This window comes from Aphelocoma coerulescens, chromosome 1A, assembly GCF_041296385.1.
Source record: "Aphelocoma coerulescens isolate FSJ_1873_10779 chromosome 1A, UR_Acoe_1.0, whole genome shotgun sequence".
NCBI lineage: Eukaryota > Metazoa > Chordata > Aves > Passeriformes > Corvidae > Aphelocoma > Aphelocoma coerulescens.
Window position 1 is genome coordinate 7,239,265 of NC_091014.1, and position 21,131 is coordinate 7,260,395.

Below are 21,131 nucleotides of genomic sequence, written 5' to 3' on the forward strand. Positions count from 1 at the left end.
AATCTGAAGATAATTCCAGCTCTCATCATCAGTGACTTTTATGAAGCAATTCAGGATATGTGCAGGAATAAAAGGAAACTCCTCGCCATGGAGTTTTTCATGGAAATGAAGAGACACATTCCTGCACAGAAGGAAAGGGCAGGAACATATGTCAGCCTAAGCAGAAAGCAGAATCCCAGCTTACTAAAAACTCATGAACATGTTGATGAACCCATGTTTCTTTAATGCTTTGGATGCAAATTGAAAGCGAGGCAGAGGTTGCACTTGACTGTGGACAAAACAAAGCTGAGTTTTGCTTGAGACATTAGGCTTTTGAAAACTTTAGAGCAAATGCCTTGATGTGATACTGTAAAGATGCTCCTGATCTCCTGAGATTATTCAGTTCAATGCTGGTCAGCTGGAAGGTATTATGGTCATGTTTTCTACCAAAAGAACACTGAAATCCCTTGCTAAGCCATGGATAATGTTGTACTTCTCCACCCTGTCACGTTTGCCATGCCAGACCCAGATGGCCTGAGCCATGCCTGAACAGTAAGTTGGCCAGAGCAGTTGCCAGGTGGACAGGCTTAAAGGAAAGAACAGAGAGGCAGAAGACACAAGTAACTGAAAGTTCCAGAAACCCACAGTGACACTTGTGTGCCTAAAACTCAACGTCTCAGGCAGGACACCCCAAAAAGTCTGGGGCTGTTGTTTGTGTCCACATGAGCAAGGCAGTTGGAGCAAGAGGAATGTATCTGTGGACTGAAGCTCTAGATGTGTTTAGGGTAGGCAAACAGACAGGGAAAGGGTTCAGAAGGTGTGTGAAGGACCAGCCATGAATCCCTCATGTTTCCATTAGGAGCTGGTGCACACCATACAGGCATCTGGAGCAATCTGGCTGTGTTTCCCCCAGGAGGAATCTACTCATTGTGCAGCAAGGCCTCTCTGTGAACTGAACCAACATTTGTCAAGCAAAACTACGTGTCTCCTACTCACCAGACTCATTCCCTGTCATGATGGAGATTGCACTGATTTGACACATCTGACAAACTAAGACATCCTTTTACCCTCAGGTGCTTTGCCTGAGCTCCATAGCTTGGGAAACTTCAAACAGGAGACCTTACAACCATTGCAAAGCCTGCAATGCAACTGGTTCCACATTTGCCTCCCATCCTTCCTGGTGGGCCAGCTCCAGCCTGTGGAGGTGTTTCACTGGGCTGGTGAAGGCCCCTCACAGCTCAGCTGATGACAGGAGGTGGTGATGGATGTGCAGTGCAGCTCTGGGAATGAGTAATCCAATTATAACTCAGAAACAGCAGCTGGCGGCTCTCCACAGTCATCTCCTGCCACAACTCACTACGTTTCTCTCCCTGAAGTTCCTCCAGAAGGCTCAAACAAAGAGGAGGCTGGCTCAGCTCTAAATCAACTTGCCTGTTTGCTGCCACTTGATGCACTGCAAATCTTTGCTGGTGCTGACATCCATGCTCTCCCAAACTCCTACAGTTTTTAAGAACAGTTGAACCAACAAGTGCTGGGAGAACACTGAGCCTGTGAAGCCACCCTGGCTGTGTTTCAATGCCTTCTGGAAAGATCCTAATGCAATACAGACATTCATTATATGTTTGCAATTGCAGCTAAGCACTGAATTCACTTGAGCTTGTCTGTAATGAGCGCTCTCCACAATACCACACATGAAATACAGGCAAAGAGACAGGCATATTGCTTTCAGCTTTACATGGGGAGGAAGGTGGATGTCTAGCAGCAAAAAGAACTCAGTAGATATAAGGATATTGCCTCCCAGCTCTGCTAATCACTGTCCATGCCTTAAAGCCAGGTAAAAATTGTTCAGACACTCCAGTTCTGAAGTGAGTTCCTGAGATACAACCAGAACAACCATGAGGTTGGAGCTGGACTGAGTTCAGTAAAAGTCACAGATGTTCAGATCTACTAAAAATGTCAAGAAATGAGATTTACCCTGATCACTTGCTTTTAGGGCTGGAGAGTGACCGACCAGAGATGCTTTACTATGGACTCAAGGCTGTGAGTCCAAGACTTGCTTCCATGGCCAGGCAGCAATTTGAATACGGCAACAGAAAGGAGATCAAAAATAATGTGAGAGCAGCTAAAGAAGCTGCCATCTGTCCAACAGCTCGTGACAGCTTAGTCGTGCCTTTTGAAGTCAGTGGTGTCATTGCTGGGAAGGTGTAAACTCAAGTTTTGGGTGAATGACTTAAATATTTAATGAAGACTGTTGCAAACTCATGCCACATTCTTTGATTGCTGAGGGAATAATTCCCAGGTATTTCAAAGCTTAATTATTCAAAAAACTTTTCAGTCAATTAGAACTGTTGCATAAGTATCAATAATAAAGAAACACAAAAATTATAGTGATAATGCAACTTAAATATCAGTTGATTCAATTACTGGGCTCAGCCCTAAAGTTCAGGTGAAAGAAGAGCTCACAAGCAATGTACCACCTCTACCACTTATCAAAGTAGACCAATGCCCTAAACCAACAAAGCTACTTTCATCCAAAACATTCTGAATGTGTCTTCGTATTTCAAACTCATTTATTACTTTATTTTCTATGTATGGCTCATAGTTTGTGAGATCTGTACAAAACCACATAAAAGGGAAAAGGAAAAGGGAGGGGTGCTATAATAAATTCTGCATTACCTGAGAAGATAGGTAAGTGTCTTCTCATGCCAACTCCCCTTGGTGTTAAATTGCAAGAAGGGGTTATATGCAGTTATAATTTCATCGATTCTGAGCTGAGTTTTGAATCTTGGGTGGTGACACAGTGCTTACAATTGTGGGTTGCCTGAACATTAAAAATGTGGTTAAGTTACAATAAAGTTACAGTAATGGCCATGACAAAGAATGTCTGTAGCAACCACAAATGAGCACTCCTCAATCTTCACCCTGTGTGTCTGTTATGTGTTTAACCACTACAGGCATTACAGCTCACAAGTAATTCTCACACAGCATCTGCGAGGCTTGCAGAAGCTCAGAGGAAGAAGGCACAGCTCTGCTCAACTTTGACAAATTACAATCAATTCGATGTTACAGAATGCCCCTGTCTTCAAGGGCAAGACAATGTTGTGGGGCACTTTCACTCTTCATAGCCAGCTGAGTCAAGAGCTTCCTGAAGGCTACCCCAAAAATCTGTCTCCCTATTTCATCGGGACCAAAAAACCGCAACTCTGCAGCACCTGTGAGCAGATGTTATTCCATCCTCCCTTTCAACAGCTGCTGGACACCTCTGAGCACAGTCTGCACCGGCAGGACCAGCGTGATGCATCACTGTGTCCCCAGCTGGTGGCAGGTCAGCAGTGGGCTGCAGATCTTCATCTCCTTCCTGCTCCTTTTCAAACCCCATGGTGTCAGCTGAGTTGAACCAGTTTTCTGGATGCCTTCTGACTTCCTTAATGCTTCAGCAAACAGCACTAAGAGCGTGAAAGGGCTCAGTGCACATCTTTGAAGGAACCTAGGCATGACAAGAATTTCTTGGCTGTTGCTGCTGTGTCAGAGATGTATTTGCCCTTGTTTTCCCCTTGTTTTTAAAGCTGCTCTGCAATGTTTTACTGCATTTGATGGGGAACTTTGAAAGGCTCCATACAGCAATGCTTTTTCTCACCCTAACTCTTCAGCTATGGTAGAAATTGGAAAAACGGTGCCTTGGACAGCTTCTGACCCTGCCCTCAAGGCTGCTTCTTATCCACTCCTGTGGTTCAGATTTCTTTGTAAACATGGCTATACATGATTTTCTATGACCCACAGGGAGGAGAATCCCTAAGGATGGGCTTTGGGGCAAGGACAGTGAATTCTCCATTATATGTAGTATAGCCCCAAATCCCACATTTTCTGTCAGCCAAACTAGAATACAACATGCTGTCCAATACAAGGCAATGAGGGCAAAAAGAATCAGCTCTCTTTAAACCAGATCATATCAGACTTCCTGTACAAAATTGTTGGAAGTCATTCCTTTTGCTCACCAAATGACTTCAGCAGGTGCATATCTTTCCTAGAAAAGAGATCCAACGTCTTTCTCAGTGATAGAAAGTCCACCATGACCCCTGGAAAACTAAAGATTAAAACTTAAGAAACCCACTGTATTTAGGTTGGGTTATATGGATGCAAATTGCTGACAGTTTTGAGCTGCAGGTCAAAAGAGAAAAAAATTTGAGGCAGAACATTTCTGGTTTGATTTCTGAGTCAGGAAATCCTTGCTGTAATTAAAGTCTCCCAGGTAAGGCACACTTCCCCCCATGCTCTCATCCCGACCACATCCAGGTGTTTGAAGAGGTTCTACTTTCCTCTTCAGAGAAACACGGTGGCCTCTAGCAATGGCTAATTACCACTCTGCTGATTGACAAAGTGCCAAAGAGTGAGCACTGCTACCTCCATAACCAATAATTACATTTTTGTCAGGCTGCCAAGGTCCTCACACACACCTGCACGCTGCCCACAAGGTTGTTAGGAAGAGATTTATAAGAATTAATTGTAACATTCCTATCATGCATCTCCCCACCCGCTTCCAGCAGCGACACGTAAATCCAGCAATGAGCATGTCTAATTTCCTCTCCTTGTTAACCTCAGAGTAAAGCCAGTTAAGAACATCTTCTGTTTGCATCCTTTGAAGCCTTGATTCATTTTTTTTCCTGACAATTTAATTCTAGGTGAGGAATCACACTTTTTTCTCTTCTTCTTCTATTTTACCCTGGTTATTTGTTTGTGCCTTCCTGACTAGTCTAGACAGCCCTACCACTTATGATTTTCCCGAGATGGATGCTTTCCAAACAGTACAGCTCTCCTCCTATAGAACATGGGCCAAGCTTCACAAAACCAAACCTCTTCCCACGGATCACCATTTCCCTGGCTAGCAATTGACTTCCAGAACTGAAGGAGTGGGAACTAAAGACTAAAAACAAGATATTCATCGCCTCCAGGATCCTCCCCAGTTTCCAGAGGCATCTACTGTTCATGTAGCATCCCATCAAGCTGCATCCCTCATTTCTACCCCCCTCCCTACTTCGTGCTCATCCCTGGAACCTCCCAACCTGCTAACACTGATGAGCCCTTGTTGCAGTGCTGCTCTTGTTGGTCTTCATGCTGTGCTTTTTTTGGGAAAGCAAAAAGCCCCATTGAAATTTTCCCTCTCCCTGATTTCATTCTAATCTGTTTTGCATTTTATTCTTTCTTTTTCTTTTTTTCTTTTCCGCACCATGTTCTGTTTTTACATCCTTCTCAGTTTTCACTTTCTCTCACAGGTTGCTGGCACTATTGACATTCATCTGCATTTAATCTTCTTGGGGTTAAGTCTTACACAGAAATATTTGCTTTCCCTGTTGGCACTTCCAGTAGTCTAGGCAAAACTTTGAAATTTCCCTGTGGCAATAGCAGTGGGAGGTCCCAGACAGCCAGGGAAGGGGCTTTACTCCCTTTTTTCTCAAGGACTTGCGTTGCAGAGTGTTAGTGGTAGCTGATTCCTATCCAGGATAGGGGAGAAACAACCTTCTTTGAGTCTCAGACATTAAGCTTGGTCTGTGATTTTTAGTCCTATCCTGTGAGAGGGTTTAGGATAAAGATCTACACAACCACAAAGGCCATGGAGGGAGAAAATAGAGACTGACAACATCTTCTAGAACAACAGCTGGGAGTATCAGATAATAATGTAGGAAACAGGTTGAAGGCAATCAAAAAGTTGTGATTCTCAAGAGAAGGCTGGACTGCTTTATGGGAGATAAATTGACTGGATGTCACTGAATATATAGAAAAAATAAATATACAGAAATTACTTCACCACAGAGACTCCTTCACCTGAAAACACTGGAGACTGGGAGAGCATCAACTAGAACCCTCTTCCCATACTCTTCCATGGATACCTGACTTAGGTATCTCTTGGCATACTGTGGGTCTTGGGGTGGAGACAGGGGAGAATGCTGACAGTCTTTTACTTTACTTACTCAGAAACCCACCACTTTGCACCAATTCAGGACTTCTGACACTAAAGCACATAACAAAAGGACTCCTATACCCCACTCTGCTGTTGGCTGAAGCCCTTTAGAATGTTGTATGCAATGAAATTCAATCTTTCCTCACTTTTTGAGATCAATACTGAAGTAGACACGCACCTTAACTCTATTCAACTAATACTTAAATACATCCAACCAAGAAGCCAATCCAAAGCAGGAATATTTATCATAAAATGCATAGAAAAAAATATGTTCAGAGTCCCATCTACAGTGTATACTTGAAGTCCAAATAGAAAAAGCCCTAAAATCAATGTTGAAGTAATTCAAAGAGCTCCATGACAGTTCCAATAATGTTGACTGGATTAGAAAGATTATTCCAGTTGTTCTGCAAGCTTTGGAGTTTAAGGCTTTCTGTGTTAGAGACAGTGTTCCCTTTTGGTTGAGTATTGATAACATATGTGTCCTCTCCTTTTTTCTTTTTTTTTTCCTAACACTATTTTTTTAAAATAGTTTTTAATTTCATTTACACATTTTGCACCATTTCCTAAATCAGTCTGTGATTGAGCCCAGGCATTAAAAAAAAGGGGGAGACAGGGGTTTCAGAATTTTGAAACACAAGGAATTGCTTTAAAGCAATTTAGAAGATTGGATTTAAATCCACAAAACAAAACTCTACATCCTTCATGCATTCAGCAAATTTTATCCAAAAGGCTTTATAAGCTAGAAGATAAAGACTCCAAAATGCGTCATAAGCTCCAGCCAAATTCAAGCCACCTGCTCCATACAGCAACAGATACAGAAGGAGGAATCCAGGCATGCTGCAATGCTTGATTCAAGCTCTGGACTTTTCCTCATCCACTGAATCTAAGCTGGAACTGCTATATCCAGAAAAAGAAGCCAATGAGACAGAGCCACAGTCATGGTCAAGGTGTTGTGGCATAAATGGCCCGGGACCACATCAGTCCCTTTTAGACACAAATAAGTTTATACATGGCCAAGACCAGACCGCAATGTGAGCTCAAATGACCTCTGTTTCTGCAATTAATATATTGTCTTTGCCTTGAAGGCAAGCAGAATCTGAAACCAGTTACTTGCAGGGCTACACTCAGCGCTGGGGGCAACATTAGGAGATCTTTCCACTCCCATATTGTCCTGGGCAAGCATTTCCAAATCACTATGCTGCTCTACAGAAGTCAGGAATACCAACTGCAGCTGACACTATGTGGGAAGGAAGAGGAAGAGGAAGAGGAAGAGGAAGAGGAAGAGGAAGAGGAAGAGGAAGAGGAAGAGGAAGAGGAAGGGGAAGGGGAAGGGGAAGGGGAAGGGGAAGGGGAAGGGGAAGGGGAAGGGGAAGGGGAAGGGGAAGGGGAAGGGGAAGGGGAAGGGGAAGGGGAAGGGGAAGGGGAAGAAAAAAGAAAAAAAGAAAAAGAAAAAGAAAAAGAAAAAGAAAAAGAAAAAGAAAAAGAAAAAGAAAAAGAAAAAGAAAAAGAAAAAGAAAAAGAAAAAGAAAAAGAAAAAGAAAAAGAAAAAGTATTTCCTAGGACCTGGAAAAGAGGAAGGATACTGCCTCTGATATATATCGAGAGGAAACATTAACACTTCCACAGCCACGTTCCCAGCTCGATAGTTGTGGGGTTGAGGCCACCCCAGGACGCTGCCAATGTGTATGTTAATGTTTAAAGATATGTGTGGGCTTAGGAGCAGGTTAAAGTACACAATTAGCCCTGGGCAAGCCTGAGATTTCTCCATTTCAAAACATAGGAAATGCTGTAAATACCATAGCAAATGCAATTACCAGAGCGTGATAAACACCACTTCGTTAGCAGGGACCACGGGAGGCTTCTCCTGTTTCAGACATTTCTGACAATGAGCAGGAACCAGAGGTCGATCCTGAAGTCTGGACACAGAACAGGCAGGCAAAAGCCTCAGGGATGTCTTCAGTCTGGGATTTTGTTTTTAGCCCTTCTTTGGCCTGATGCTTTGATGGAAGGGGTCTGCTCCTTCACATCCTCAACATCTGTAATGTGTTTCTTGAGCAATGACTGTCTGTAAGGATGCGATGCATTCCAGTGGCTCCAGAGTGCCACTGACTTGGAAGCACCAGGACATTTCCCATCAGTAGTTCAGCTGCTTTCAGACATGGATTAAATATATGAGGATTGTGTCACTGGATGTGGTTTCAAGCCATTTTTATTACAGAGGGCAAGATTTGAGCACAAAGTATTCTTTTCAGGACACATTTAATTGAGGATTCTACACCTTTGGGAAAAGAAGCAAGAATCACATTTGTTCCTCTGCCTTTTGCAACCAAGACTTAAGAAAACACAGGATTTTGAGGGACAGATCATGAAGTGTTCACTCAATTCAAACAAAATGTGCCTGAGCCTAAAACACGTAAAAGTAAAAAACTCCAATCATTGATGGTAGTAAAAATGCTTCCCTGGGGTCTTCTTAAAACTCTTTGTTTCCAATCCTTAGAGGCTTTTCACAACATCAGCACTCATGTCCAGCATAGCTGTAGCTGTCTGAAGGGCACAGAGAACTTGGAAGTGATTTTCAGAAGGATTCGCCTCCAGGTTGTCTTTTTTAATCCAGCTGATGGAGGTGGGCTTTGGATGCTACCTGGTACCTCCTGGAGCTGCTCAGCCACAGCACGGGGGACATAAACCCTCTCCAGAGACAGCAAGTCACTACTGCCAGCACAGACATCCAGTTTGAAGAATAACAGGACAGGAACAGGGTGCTCTGAAACCCTATATAATCCCTCCCACAGCCATGTCATGAGCTATGCAATGGATCTTTCTCCAGAGGCAGGCAGCAAAAGAGGAATATCTTCTGACCCACCTCAATCTCCCAGCTTGACCCAAGCCTTGTAAATAATGGAGATTTCACCACATTAGTTGGCCACACATTTTGGTGGATTGTTTCTTCATTTCCTATTTCCATGAGTTATTTTAATTTTCTCTCACTTACGTGGTTATTTTTTCTTTATCTCTACTTACAGATGACTCTCCTGCAGAGGTACTTACAGACCAAGTTTCCTTCCCACAGATAATCTGTGTACACAGAGATTCTCACTTAAGACAACTTTTGTAGAGCATGAATAAACTCTCTCCCAGCCAACTCAGACCTCAGAGCTCTTTTAAGAGATGAGCAGGTATCTGGCCGAGGTGCTCTGTGGTTACTGTGACTAAGCCCCTTCCTCATTATTGCTCATCTTCCACACCCCAGGATGTTGCTTTTAAGGTGGAAAACAGCTTCCTCACTCTGCAACAAAATGGAGCATTTTGAGTGGATGTGGCTGCCGTGTTTTTGCTTCAAAGGCTCTGAAATAGGATTTCTTTCTCCATGTAAGGGAAATTAGGACTTAAAGCATCTGAATTTCTATTCCTATCCTGAGCCATTGTAAGTACACACTGTTCCTCCACTTTGACTTTCCTTCCTTTCTCTCCCCAACCACCATCCAGTTAAGCAACTAAATAGTTTTCCACAATAAAAAATCTAATAAGCAACATCCAGAAGAACATATTTGTGTTTGTACCCTGTTTAAAGGCTCTGGAAATACAAAAAGAAAGCCAAACAAACAATTATTCTCTGAAACTGGTGTACAGCAAACACAAATGAAAGCAACAAACTCATTGCATTTTGAGGAAATGGAGAGGATGCCAGTCACCATTCACCTGAAGAAGGAAGCCAGACTTCATACCACCAACATGCTCTGTTTGAATAAACAACCAAACCCCAGCTGCTCATGTGTCACCTATCTGAAGAAAACTCCCTACTCAAAGTACAGCACTACCTGTGCAATAAGGCTGGAAGTCACAGGATGGGAAGGGCACAGAATTTCAACAAATAAGTTTACAGGTAAAAAAATAACTCAATAATCAGCTGTTTCTAATTCCAGAGGGTATAAATCCAGGATCAAAAATAACTGTCTCCACTGGACTAGGATACAGAGCCCAACACATTTGCCTTGCTTTTACCCTCTGCAGAATGGAAATAGTTCTGCTGCCCCTGCATAGTGAAGAAGATGGGTCAGTTTGAGGATAACAGCCATGTAAACACCAGCTTGCATTTTAGTCCACCATCTTATCTCGATATAAAACATTGCACCAACATTCCCCCTTGCAGTAGCTACTGGTTCCTTACTCATCTAGGAAATGCAAAAATACTGCAGAACAATTCCATGAAGTGCTTTCAGGTCTAAGGAAATATTTTTTTCCTTGCTTGCTCAAAAGTTTTTTTGGGCAGAAATTCAGACCTGGCTTTTTAGTCATATTATTTTCCTTTTGTATTTTACAGTGTCATGGAAACTTGTTTCTCCCTTGGTGTACTTTTCCCTGCTGTCATTCCTTTCACAGATAACTAACAGTTGCAGCAGCCTTCTTCCAAAAATAAGTTGACAGACTGGAGCAGCAAAAGGAGGGAGTCACTGCCTCAGCTGCCAGAGGCACCTGCAATGATTTCAGCAGCAGTCAGCTGCAATTGGTCCACCAAAACCCTATGTTCCCTGTCCCTCGAAACCAGGCACTTTGGTTTGTCACTTCACATTAGCTGCTGCAAGGGGTTGAGTGGTGCCAGGGCCAGGGGCCAAGCCAAGCCTGGCACCACATGGCTGCTCCTGGCCGAGCACAACAGGGCAAGGACACTTCTCCAGGGGAATTTGGAAAGGTCCTTGGCTGGCGGAGGCAGGACCGGCTTTAAAAGGCTCCGTCTGCAGCTTCCATTAGGGACTCAAACTCCTGCTGCCTCAGAGCCAACTTGGCTTGTCATTTGTGAAAATAAACATCAAAATGCATGGGCTGGGAGAAAATATGTCCCAAATTAAAAGATCATCTCCCTATAAGCCACAATGGCTGATCTGGTTACAGGCAGCATCACAGGTGTCCTGCCTGCCAGCTGCCAGCTGGATTTTGGTGGCTGTTGATTTTAATAAATGTTTTTGCTCCATCTTTTTTTGTATATATCTCGCAGGTGGGTCAGGAGAAAGAGAGAAATTGAAAGAAAATACTTTCCCTGGATTCAAGGTCAACTGAAGCCAGCAACTAAACCAAAGGACAGGTTTGCCCACAATGACTGTAGAAGCATCTTGTGCATCAAGGAGAGATCCTGGTCCAGGACTGCTGATCTACGTGAATCATCCTTTCCACCTGCTGACCAACACAAAGTATGGATTTGCACACAAGAACCACCCAACACATCTACAGACTCACAGATTTACAGAAGGGTGTGGTGGCGGCTTCCAAAATTGGGTTGAACAACACACAATTTGGGTACCTCCCACATTCATTTTGGCAGATCTTATCCCAGAAAACTTGCCTGAAACTCACTCTGAATGTATTCCCCAAAAGAATTGGCCCAAAACAAGGTCTAGGAAAATCCAAACAGGTGAAGAGCCATGTGCAGCCAGCTCTGGTGTTTCTTTCCCCCTCCTGCTCCCAACCCAACCAAAAGCACTGGAATAGTCCCAGTATGTTACTGTGAGCAGGATGCCAGGACTCCTATTTGAGCATCTTTCAGTGGCTCCCAGGCAAAGTCCATACCTCCACTCTCTGAGACTGAAACCTCCTGGGACATGTATGACTCGTAAGCACAAATGGATTCAAAAATACCCATGATCTGCTTCTTTGGACTGCACATTCTGTTTTGCCTTGGGTTAGTAAGATGGTACATCCACCTTAAGAACACCGACCTCAACTCTTCTCCTTGGAGGCCATGTCCCAGGTATCTGGGAAGCACCTTGAGTACACAAACCTGTGTGGAGGAAGGGGATTCGGCTTTGGACACAAGCTCTTTCAAGCACACATTGCCCTGCACTACTCAATTTCACAGCCCAGATCCCCACCAGCCCTTTCCCTGCACCTCTCCCTTCACCCTTCGCAGTCTACGTGTGGTGGGATGTCCCTTCTCACCTTCCCACTCTGGGGAGGCCGTGAACAGGAGGGAAGGAAAGCAGAGGCATCACTCATACACAGGGAAGGAGACAATGGACTGAAGTCAGCCTCCTCATGTCTTCTTGTTGCCACTTTTCCCATGACAGTGTCATCTCCAGAGGGGATGGATGAGAGGTCCACCTCTCCCCACAATGCTGCAATTCCCAGCTCACCTTCACATGTGAGTGCTCAGGGTGGGCTTCAAACTTCCCACTGGCCTCACCCCTCGCAGCCACTTCTGTGCTACCATAAAGGGAATGTGACCAACTCGATGAAAGTCCCACCTCTCCTACCTACACAGTGCCTTGGCCCTTGGCTAAGAGGCTTCCAAAGGTCAGGGGCTCCCAAAAAATTCTTCATCCAGCTAAGAAAGCACTGCAGCAGGCTTTGTGCCTGGCAGCACCAGTGCAAGTCTTTCAACCATGTCTGGGCTGGAAAGCCCAAGGGTATGGCATCCCTGAAGACAGCCTTGGATCCGAAAGAGAGCAGGGACAACAGGATCCCTTCAGCCCCACCTTTGCATCTCTCAACATGCAGAGCTCAGCAGAGCTGCAACTATCAACTGCCTCTGTGGCCACCGGCCAGATGGAGAACCCAAAAGGTGTCCTGGGCCTGGGGTCTGTTCACCACCAAGTTCAAGTACAGCAGCAGACAGCCCTGTGCCACAAAATATGGAATGATTTAGTGCTTTTGGCAGACCTTCATTAAAGTGTGACTCTGGATAATTAAAAGCAGCCTGGAGCCATGTGGCTCTCCATTCCCTGCCAGTTCCTGGAAGGATTGCTGCTTCACCCTTTGAGGATGCAGCAGTACACACACACACACACACACACACACACACGCACACACACATACCCCTGGTTGTCTTGGCATTCCCTTGCTCGGAGGGCTGGAAACCGGATATTTTTAAGGATATTATGTACTTGGATGTGTCTGAGACACATTCAGAGAGAGCTGTGCTCTGGAGTAATCTGCATTGCTTGATAGGCAGCAAGATGGTCCAGACACGTTCACCAGGAGCTGTGGCACTCTTTGGGCTCCCCTGTTGGTACCAGGAGGGTGCTAAGTGGGGGTCTCACTTTGGCACCTCCCCACCAGCATGGCTGCCATGGGGGACAAGAGTTCAGATGGATGGGGAGAAGCCATTTCCCAATGACTGTTCACAAATGATACCAAATCCAAAGTTTCCACATTACATTAGGTCATCTCTCCTGCATTGTATATAAAAATCAGCCTACCTACCCCCAACAGAAATAATGTGCCTCTAAGAAGCAACTGAAAACCAGAGATATCTCCCCATTTTTCTCCTGGGAAGCACTGTTCAGAACACCTTCTGGGTGTTATAAATATTATAAAGACCATATCAATGGAAACTTCCTGTGGATAAAGCTATCATGTATTCCTTTGTGATCTTTTATTCTGTATTTTATCAGCCTGAGTGCATGTGGAAAGATAGAAAACTGATAGGGATATGCCAATCAGAACTCTAAGAGTCCCCTACCACAGCCTGGGTGGGAAGATTCGGAAGAGTCAATGCCATTTCTGTGCCAAAAGACTCATGGGGATGTTACTCAAGTGTATCAATAGTCTCGTGGTCTTCCCTTGTCCCAGACACTTGTCAGCAGTTCTCCATTTCATCTGATATTGCTTACATGTACTCAAATTAAACACAGATTATAGGGAGGGGGTACACCCTGGGTGGGTTTCTGGGAGGAAAACAAAAGCGCTGTAAATCACTATGAAAACAACCCAGAAGCGATGGCATTTGCTATCATGCTATCAGGTTCATGGAGAAACAACTCCTCTAACCGATGGCAGGGCAAGAAACCACATGTAAAAGATTTTCAAACCTCTAGATATTGGACCTCACTTCAATTCTATTTTGAGGTCTTTCTGTACTGCCCTTGCCATGTAGCACTGTTTTGAACTGAGATTATTTTGTATTTCCCTAGTGCCTTAAGACCAGAGAAGGGAGGATCCCTAATGCAGCTCATTCCACAAGCAAACACCAAAAATCAGTACATGGGAAATAAAGAGAACTGTCTCCACCAAGCCAGGCTGCTACCTGCTTTTTTTCAGACTGGTTCTTCTCCTAAAACTGCTGGCTCTGAACTCCATGACCAGCATTTTCCAGTCTTGAAATTCATCTCCCAGCACTCAGAGCAGAGAGAGAACTCTGGAAGAGCAGAAGTTCTTAACTTTAAGAAGAGAAAAAAAATAGTACTTTTTCATTTTAATGTTGTGGATAACATGAACAACACAATTACCAGCTTATTCTTCCCAGTGGCCAGGGTCTGCATGACTCACAGAGCAGAGTCACTTTTGGCATCAACAATGTCTCAGCCACCAATGTCTCAGCCACCACAGGAAGACCTCTGGCCCATGCATCCAAGGTAGCTCAGGATCTCTCTGGACATTATTCTATTTAATCACTTCCAAAATCAGGGTGGTCTGAAAAATTATGGGGACTTTCCCAACTTGCCTTCTTTCTTCCCCCTTTCCAGGGGCATGTTGCCTGGGAGATGGATTAAAAGAAGTCCCCACAGCAAACATCACGTGAACAAGCCTTTCTCTGGTAGGCAAAGAGATCAGGGATTTACCCAACCCAGTGGCTCCCAGTCCATGCACACAGGAGCTGTGAAAATACAAATAATTGTGAAGCCATTTCCTCTACTTCCACAGAGGAAGAATATAATTTAATTTAAATTTTGCTTTGCACAATAATGGCAAAGCCATTTATGCAATTACATTGCTTTTCTTGTGCTGTTCCCTTTTCAGCTGCTCCAAAGTCTTCGAGGTGTCCCAGTCATGTCATTAGGTTGTTACAGCAGCCATGGTGCCACCAGAGAAGAAGATCCAGACCTGGAGATGCTAAACAGATACTTGTAGACTGCCAGGCTAACCCACTAATTACCTTGGTTTTTTTATTTGGGATACTGACTACTCTCATAAAAGCTCTATTAATTACCCAGCTATAGCTCTGGAGGTACCTCAGACAGCAAGTCCATTCATCTAAATCAATTGAGGTAACAGTATGGTTGTGTCCCTGCTGCTTGAGAGGAAGAGAGTCAATGCAGGGAGAGAGGCTTAATAAAAGGTATAGTCTCCCCCTGCAATCTTGCCAAGCCTAATTGAAGTTACTGGACTCCTTAATTTCTGTGGACTTTATCTCAGTGCTCTCAGTGTTGTTCACGATTGTGTTGACACCTTGACATTATTCCCTTATTGTGATGCACGTGGGGTCATTTTGCAACTCTCCTGCATACATAAAAGGAGAGGCCAAAAGAGCACATTTCCTTACCAATCTGTTGACAAGACCAAGAGTTAAAGCCCCTCTGAATAATAACTACAAGTGCTGCCAGAAATTTCTACTGTCCTTATTGACACCAGACCTCGAGTCACTTCTTGTGTAATCCCTTGTGTGCAACAAGGTCTTATTTATGAGATCACACAACCCTGCAGAAGGCCAGGAGGAGAAATTACAGCCCCTAGATTTGCACTAAAATGGTAAGACTTTGCAGGGGGGCTAGATTTCAATCCCAATGTGCTGCATCACCCCTTGGTTTTAGAAACAACCTTGTGGAAACCACTGCAACAATGAACTGGAGTAAAGCAAGAGGTCTGCAAACATCATTAAGGGGCTGAAAGAAAAGTCAAGATGAAGCCACATTAGTATTTGCCTCTGCAAATGTGGAGGCAAAAATGCAAGTGCCTAAAGAAACAACAGCAGGAGCTATTGTTGCTCTCTGACATGGCCAGAACAAGCATCTAAGTGAATTTATGAGATTGTGGGGTTATGGGAAGACTATGGAAAGCAGCATTTGGCTCTTAGCCCAGACTGCAAGGGGCTTAAAAATGCAGCTGGAATTCGCTTACAGCAAGAGCAGCAGGCCCAGGATGAGGAAAGTATTATATTCAACGAGATGTGCCTTGGGTCTGACCTCTTTTCATCACATGCCATGGTGCTTTCTGAAAATTAAAAGCATTTTCCCATGATAGAAAAGGCAGGTGGCACATCCCAGTGCATCAAAAAGTTCCTGTACATCTCTTTGCTCTCTTTTGCATCATCAGACACATTTGCTGGAAGGAGGAAAAGGTGCTGTCAGGGTTTTCCTCGTTTCACCCCTTGGGCAGCCCAGACAAGGCTGCCTGCATGCAAGGAGAACCGCAGACAGAAGACACCAAGCAGGAGGATAACATGGCAGTGGTCACTTTTGGGTCACCTGCTCTGTGGCCAGCTCAGGCACACCCTGCAGAAGGGACCTCTTGCTGGGAGCAGTATTACATGAAGCAAAGATATTCATCCATCATGGGGTTTTCTCACATTCTGGCTGAGCATCCCAGAGCTGCAAATACAAGTTATCCATTGCAGCTGCATGTGCTCCCAGTGCTGAAACCTCCCTTAAAGTGTCCACCCCAGAAATATATCAAGAGCAGGATTCAAAAGTCTTTCAGAGTATGGTATTCAGCTGTAAACAGAAAATTTCATCATTTGTTTATTCCAAACCTCCTCTGGCCTGCTGCTTTTTAAGGTGCCCCTGCATACAGCTGTTCCAACACCTGGAGGCAGGACCCTACCTATGAACTCCTGGAAGGAGACCTACATCCCAGCTGCCTTCTGCTCTGAACACCTCAACATTTCCACCTCTTCTCTCTGACTGCACAAAACATCCATGATGTATTTTAAGTAACAATTTATGTCAGTACACAACAGCTAGTGAGACCCCTGACTCCTCACTACAGTGTGAGACAACCCTTCCCTCCCTGTCCAAGCTCTCCACAATTTGACACCATCACAGAAACCCCCTTTGGATGTACCTAGCTCCCAAAGAGGTTATTTCCAAAAACTTCAAGAATAATGTCCTGTGTTATGTTCACTTTCTGTGCCATGAGGCTGGCATACACCACAGATTTCAGCTTAGGAGCCAGCATGGGGCAGCTCGGCCAAGCACATTTGGAAATGGTAATTGCTCACACTGTATTGGGATGCGAGCAGACACGGTGGCAACTGGGAAAGCCACCACTGCATGTAACAAGGCAGAGAGAGGAGGGAAACACAAAAGAGAGCTGTACCTGGGAAGAGCTGAGAAACAAATTCCTAATATTGCAGCAGCCAGAAATGTCAACCCCTTCCCAGGCTGGGGCACACAGGCGTCGGGAGCTGGCGCTCGGCTGGGCAAACACAGATGCAGGAGCTGAATGGGAGCACAGTCAGCCCAAACTATTTTTAACTGGTGCAAAGGAAGCTTTTACTTTTCATTATGAAGGCGAGACAAAGTGTCCATCAGTTGTGCTGAATTTGTTCACTGGATGGGTGGGTGTTGAAGCATGTAAAACCCCCAGCCCCTGTCTGTGGGACCAGCAGCTCTAATCCCCCCCAGTCTGCTCACAGCTGCGTGGGTCAAAGAGTGCAACAGCTGAAATGAGCTTTTGATACATATACTGAGGGTCATCCCAACTTACCCTGCGGGTTTGTGCCTGGTGATTGCCATTAAAGCTGACTGGTGAGATTCACCGCTGGCATAAATGAGCACCAGCCCATCAAGATCCCCTACATTTAGCTCAGCAGGACTAAATAAACAGTGCAGAGGCATCACAAGCAGACACAGGCAGTTGGATCTGGTGGTCCCCGCAACACCACTTTGCTCCCCTGGACAAAAATCTGTGGATTTGGCAGCACCGGCACCTTTACTTGCCAAGTATGTTGCTTGGGGCACTGGGGAGCAGGGGAGCTGGGAGGGAGGAGGCAGGGCTGAGACCAGGGTTCTCCACCTCCCCTTTCTTGCCCAGACAGGGTTACAGCTCTGTGATTTAATTGTAAGATGATTAACGTCCTCTTAAACATCAATTCCTGCTGCTGTCCCCACACATATATTTGAACAGCACCGTTCCACACTCCCTCCCCAAAATATCAGCAGGAAGAAAACCCTTGCTCACAGGGCATCCCAAGGAGAAGAGCTGTGTCACTGGCCAGATGGCCACAAAGCAGCTCAAACTTTGTATGCTGGCATTTGGCCAGGTGGCAAAAGGAAAAGGCTCAGCCTTTTGAATTCCCTCCATCCATCTCCCAAACAAGCCACTCATGCATCTGCTGTCATACATAAACATCGTGCCTTGGGTGAATCCACAGAAAACACAAGTGATGATACCTGTCCTGTCCATCCTGACCTAGAGAGGTGCTTAAAATGTTCTCAGCTACCAGAGGAAACCACCAGCCTCACAAAACAAGGTTTGGCACTAAACCAGCTGTCCAAGTTTCCCTTTTTCAAAAGTATATGCACATCCAGGACATGTACACACATAACAGGAGGTTGCTCCTCTATCCCAAATAAGTATTTATTAAAATCCTGCATTTATTACACACACAAATCCATAAAGGGGCTTAATCCCATAAAGGGGCTCAGAAGACACCAACAGAGGGCATTTTTGGACTTTCCATACTTCCTTAAGGGAGGATCCCCTAGATGGTGAATTACGTTCTGTGGCCTCCCTTGAAAGGAGAGAGACATTTCATCTGTCTTGTTCAGAACTAAGTGCTGGCATGGCACAGACAAATCCTGCCTTCATTGCTCACATGAAATGTGCCCTCAAGAGTCTATTTTTCCCCAGCTGCTACAAAGGCAGCTTAGGGCAATTAGTTCAGTAGATGTTTATGCTGTTATGTGGAGTCAGGCAAGAACAATCCCTTACAGTCTGTCATGGTCCAGGCACTGCTCTCGCTACATGAGATGAACACAGAAGTACAAAAGCAAAGCTCTGCTCCTGAACATTTCAGCTGAAGTTAAAAAATGAGGTCTAGAGATAGCAAACCCAGGAACGATTGGGATGGAGGAGGACAGGATCACAATCAATACTATTTTCAACCTATTGCTTATGAACAGGTTGATAGCAAGCTTTGCTCAGGTCCATGGGAAGATAAAGAGCTAACACAGAGGTCAGCTTTGAAAACAGTTTAATATCTCCTCACCAATGTGCTACTTTGCTAGTGATACCACCCAAGGAACAGGAAAATCATAGACCTGCTGCTCTGCATTCATATACATATGTTCACAAAGAACGTGGGAATGCCTATGCCCATTTAGAAAACAAGCCCTGGAGACCAAATAAAACCCTTACCCGGTTGTCCTCTTGAATCTCCCAGTCACTGGAGAAGCTCAACACATGCTGTGCTTGTGAGCAGTTTGAAAACTGGAAAAGGCTGGCAAACACCCTTCTGTTCTCCTGGGTATCAGGGAAAATCGCCTCCTGGAAGTTGACTCCATGTGGCAGGAGGATGTAGTTCTCATCCATTCTGGAACACAGATTGCATAGGCAGCCCACTGTGACAATGAACAGCACTTTTTCTCCTGCAGAACTCCCCTGTCATACTTTAGCTTGGCTCAACAAAAAAGTCACACAGACTTTTAGCTGGCAAGTGGCTCTCAGCTCTCCTGGCACTTAAGTCACCAAAATGACAATGTCCACCACGGGGACTGGATCAGGCAGCAGCAGTAAGGATCTAACAGGCTTCTACCACCCTGCAGACACCCATGAAATGAAATTCCATGAAGGAGGCAAATCTGTATTTTGGACCACATTTTCTACTGAATTTGTATCATTTTGCCCTTGAGCCCAGAGTTTAAGTATTCCTTCAAACAGTCAATAAACAACTTGTGTCAATAGAATGTGTTTAAAGATGTAGCTACAGACTAAGCTCTAGACAGCATCAAAATGAGTTTTGTTATGCACGCTGTGTAAGAATATAGCAAGTATTTCAAAACAAGCCACTGAGTAGTATTTCGCAAATGCTCTTGAATTGAAAGGTCACAGTGATGGCTCTGTTCCCACATTGTGGTTTATTTTCTTATTCTTTCGATGAGCCCAAAGTCAGGGTTTGGCTGGGACTCGAGAGAGTCGATGGAAAGCTATCGGGTGAATATTTGGGGATGGGTTTTAAACTCCCGTCCCAAACTTCGGCAAACAGGCGCTGGCCTCTCTCCAGCTCTGTGACCGTCCTGCCGTGAAAAACAAAAGCAGCAGCACCCACAAGCTACTCAACAGCAGCTCCCCGTGCATCTGCTGGCCGACAGTGCTGGAATACTATGGAGTCTGGTGTTTCGGGTTTTTCTTTCTCTGTGAAACTGTGGGTGGAAGCGCAAAGGAGAAGGCGCTGCGGGGAGAGCGGCAGCGGGACGGAGAGAACCCTCCGGGCAGGGGCGGGCGCGCATCCCCCGCCCGCGGAGATGCCCCGGAGCCGGGATGCGACATCCTAACCGCCCCCCCCCCCCCGGCTCCCCCTACCCCAGGACTCACCGGAGGAAGAAGAAATAAGCGTAGCCCTGCATGACGGTGTGCGAATGGCAGGAGAAGTAGCCGAGGCCGGTGAGGTTGAGGCGGGAGCCGGCGGGCACCTCCAGCATGCTGCCCCACGCCTGGTCGCACAGCAGCTCGATCTCGGCCGAATAAAAGAGGTCCCCTGCTCCCTGCTGGGGGCCGCCGGGGGGGCCCCTCTGCCAGGGCAGGTAGTTGTAGGCGCCGTAGGGGTCGGGGTGCAGCGCCAGCACCCGCGCGTACACGATGATCGCGGCCAGCTCGGCCCGGCAGCCCTCGCTGAGCGGCCGCCACTCTGCCGGCAGCTGGCAGCCCCCCCCGCCGCCCGCCCGGCCCCCCAGCACCAGCAGCAGCCCCAGCACCGGCACCGGCAGCGGCAGCGGCAGCGGCAGCGGCAGCGGCAGCATCGCGGGCGGCTCCGGGCCGGGCGGGCAGAGGAGGGCCGGGGGTCAGGGAGGGTTGAGCGGGGGGCAGGACGGCCCGGAGGCGCTGAGGCTGCCCCGGAGGCTGCGGGGAACTGGGGGTGGGGGACAGCGCAGGGAGGCAGCGAGGCGGAGATGAGAAGGGGTGGGGGTGCAAAGGGGCGGGAGGGAGGAGTGGAGGGTGCCAGGGGCAGATGCCCGGAGAGCTGAGAGCCAAGCAGGCTGGGGTGCGAAGGGGTGAAGATGCAGAGGGTCGAGGGGCAGGGGGTGTACGGGGGCAGAGATGCGAGGAGCAGAGATGCAAAGGGGAGGGATGGGAAAAGGCAGAGATGCAAATGGGAGGGATGTAAGTGAGAGAGGTGCAAAGGGGGAGGTGAAAAGGGAGGGCTACAAAGGGGAGGGATGCAAAGGCAGAGTTGCAAAAGAGGAGGAATGCAAAGGGAAAAGGTGGACAGGATGGAGACTACAAAGAGGGAAGACGTGAAAGAGCAGACATGGGAAAGGCAAGCACA

At 46.1% G+C, this 21,131-nt stretch overlaps 1 protein-coding gene across 1 annotated transcript in view; it reads right to left on the reverse strand.

Moving 5' to 3' along the window:
- The window catches only part of CCDC3 (coiled-coil domain containing 3), a 34,788-nt gene extending 14,184 nt beyond the window's left edge, over positions 1–20,604 (reverse strand). Inside the window, exons 1-2 of the mRNA XM_069003823.1 lie at positions 20,180–20,604; positions 19,004–19,178 (exon numbers count right to left, since the gene is read on the reverse strand). Of these exons, the coding sequence (XP_068859924.1) occupies positions 19,004–19,178; positions 20,180–20,604 (600 nt within the window). The remainder of the gene's footprint in view (positions 1–19,003; positions 19,179–20,179) is intronic.
- Positions 20,605–21,131: the final 527 nt, after the last annotated feature.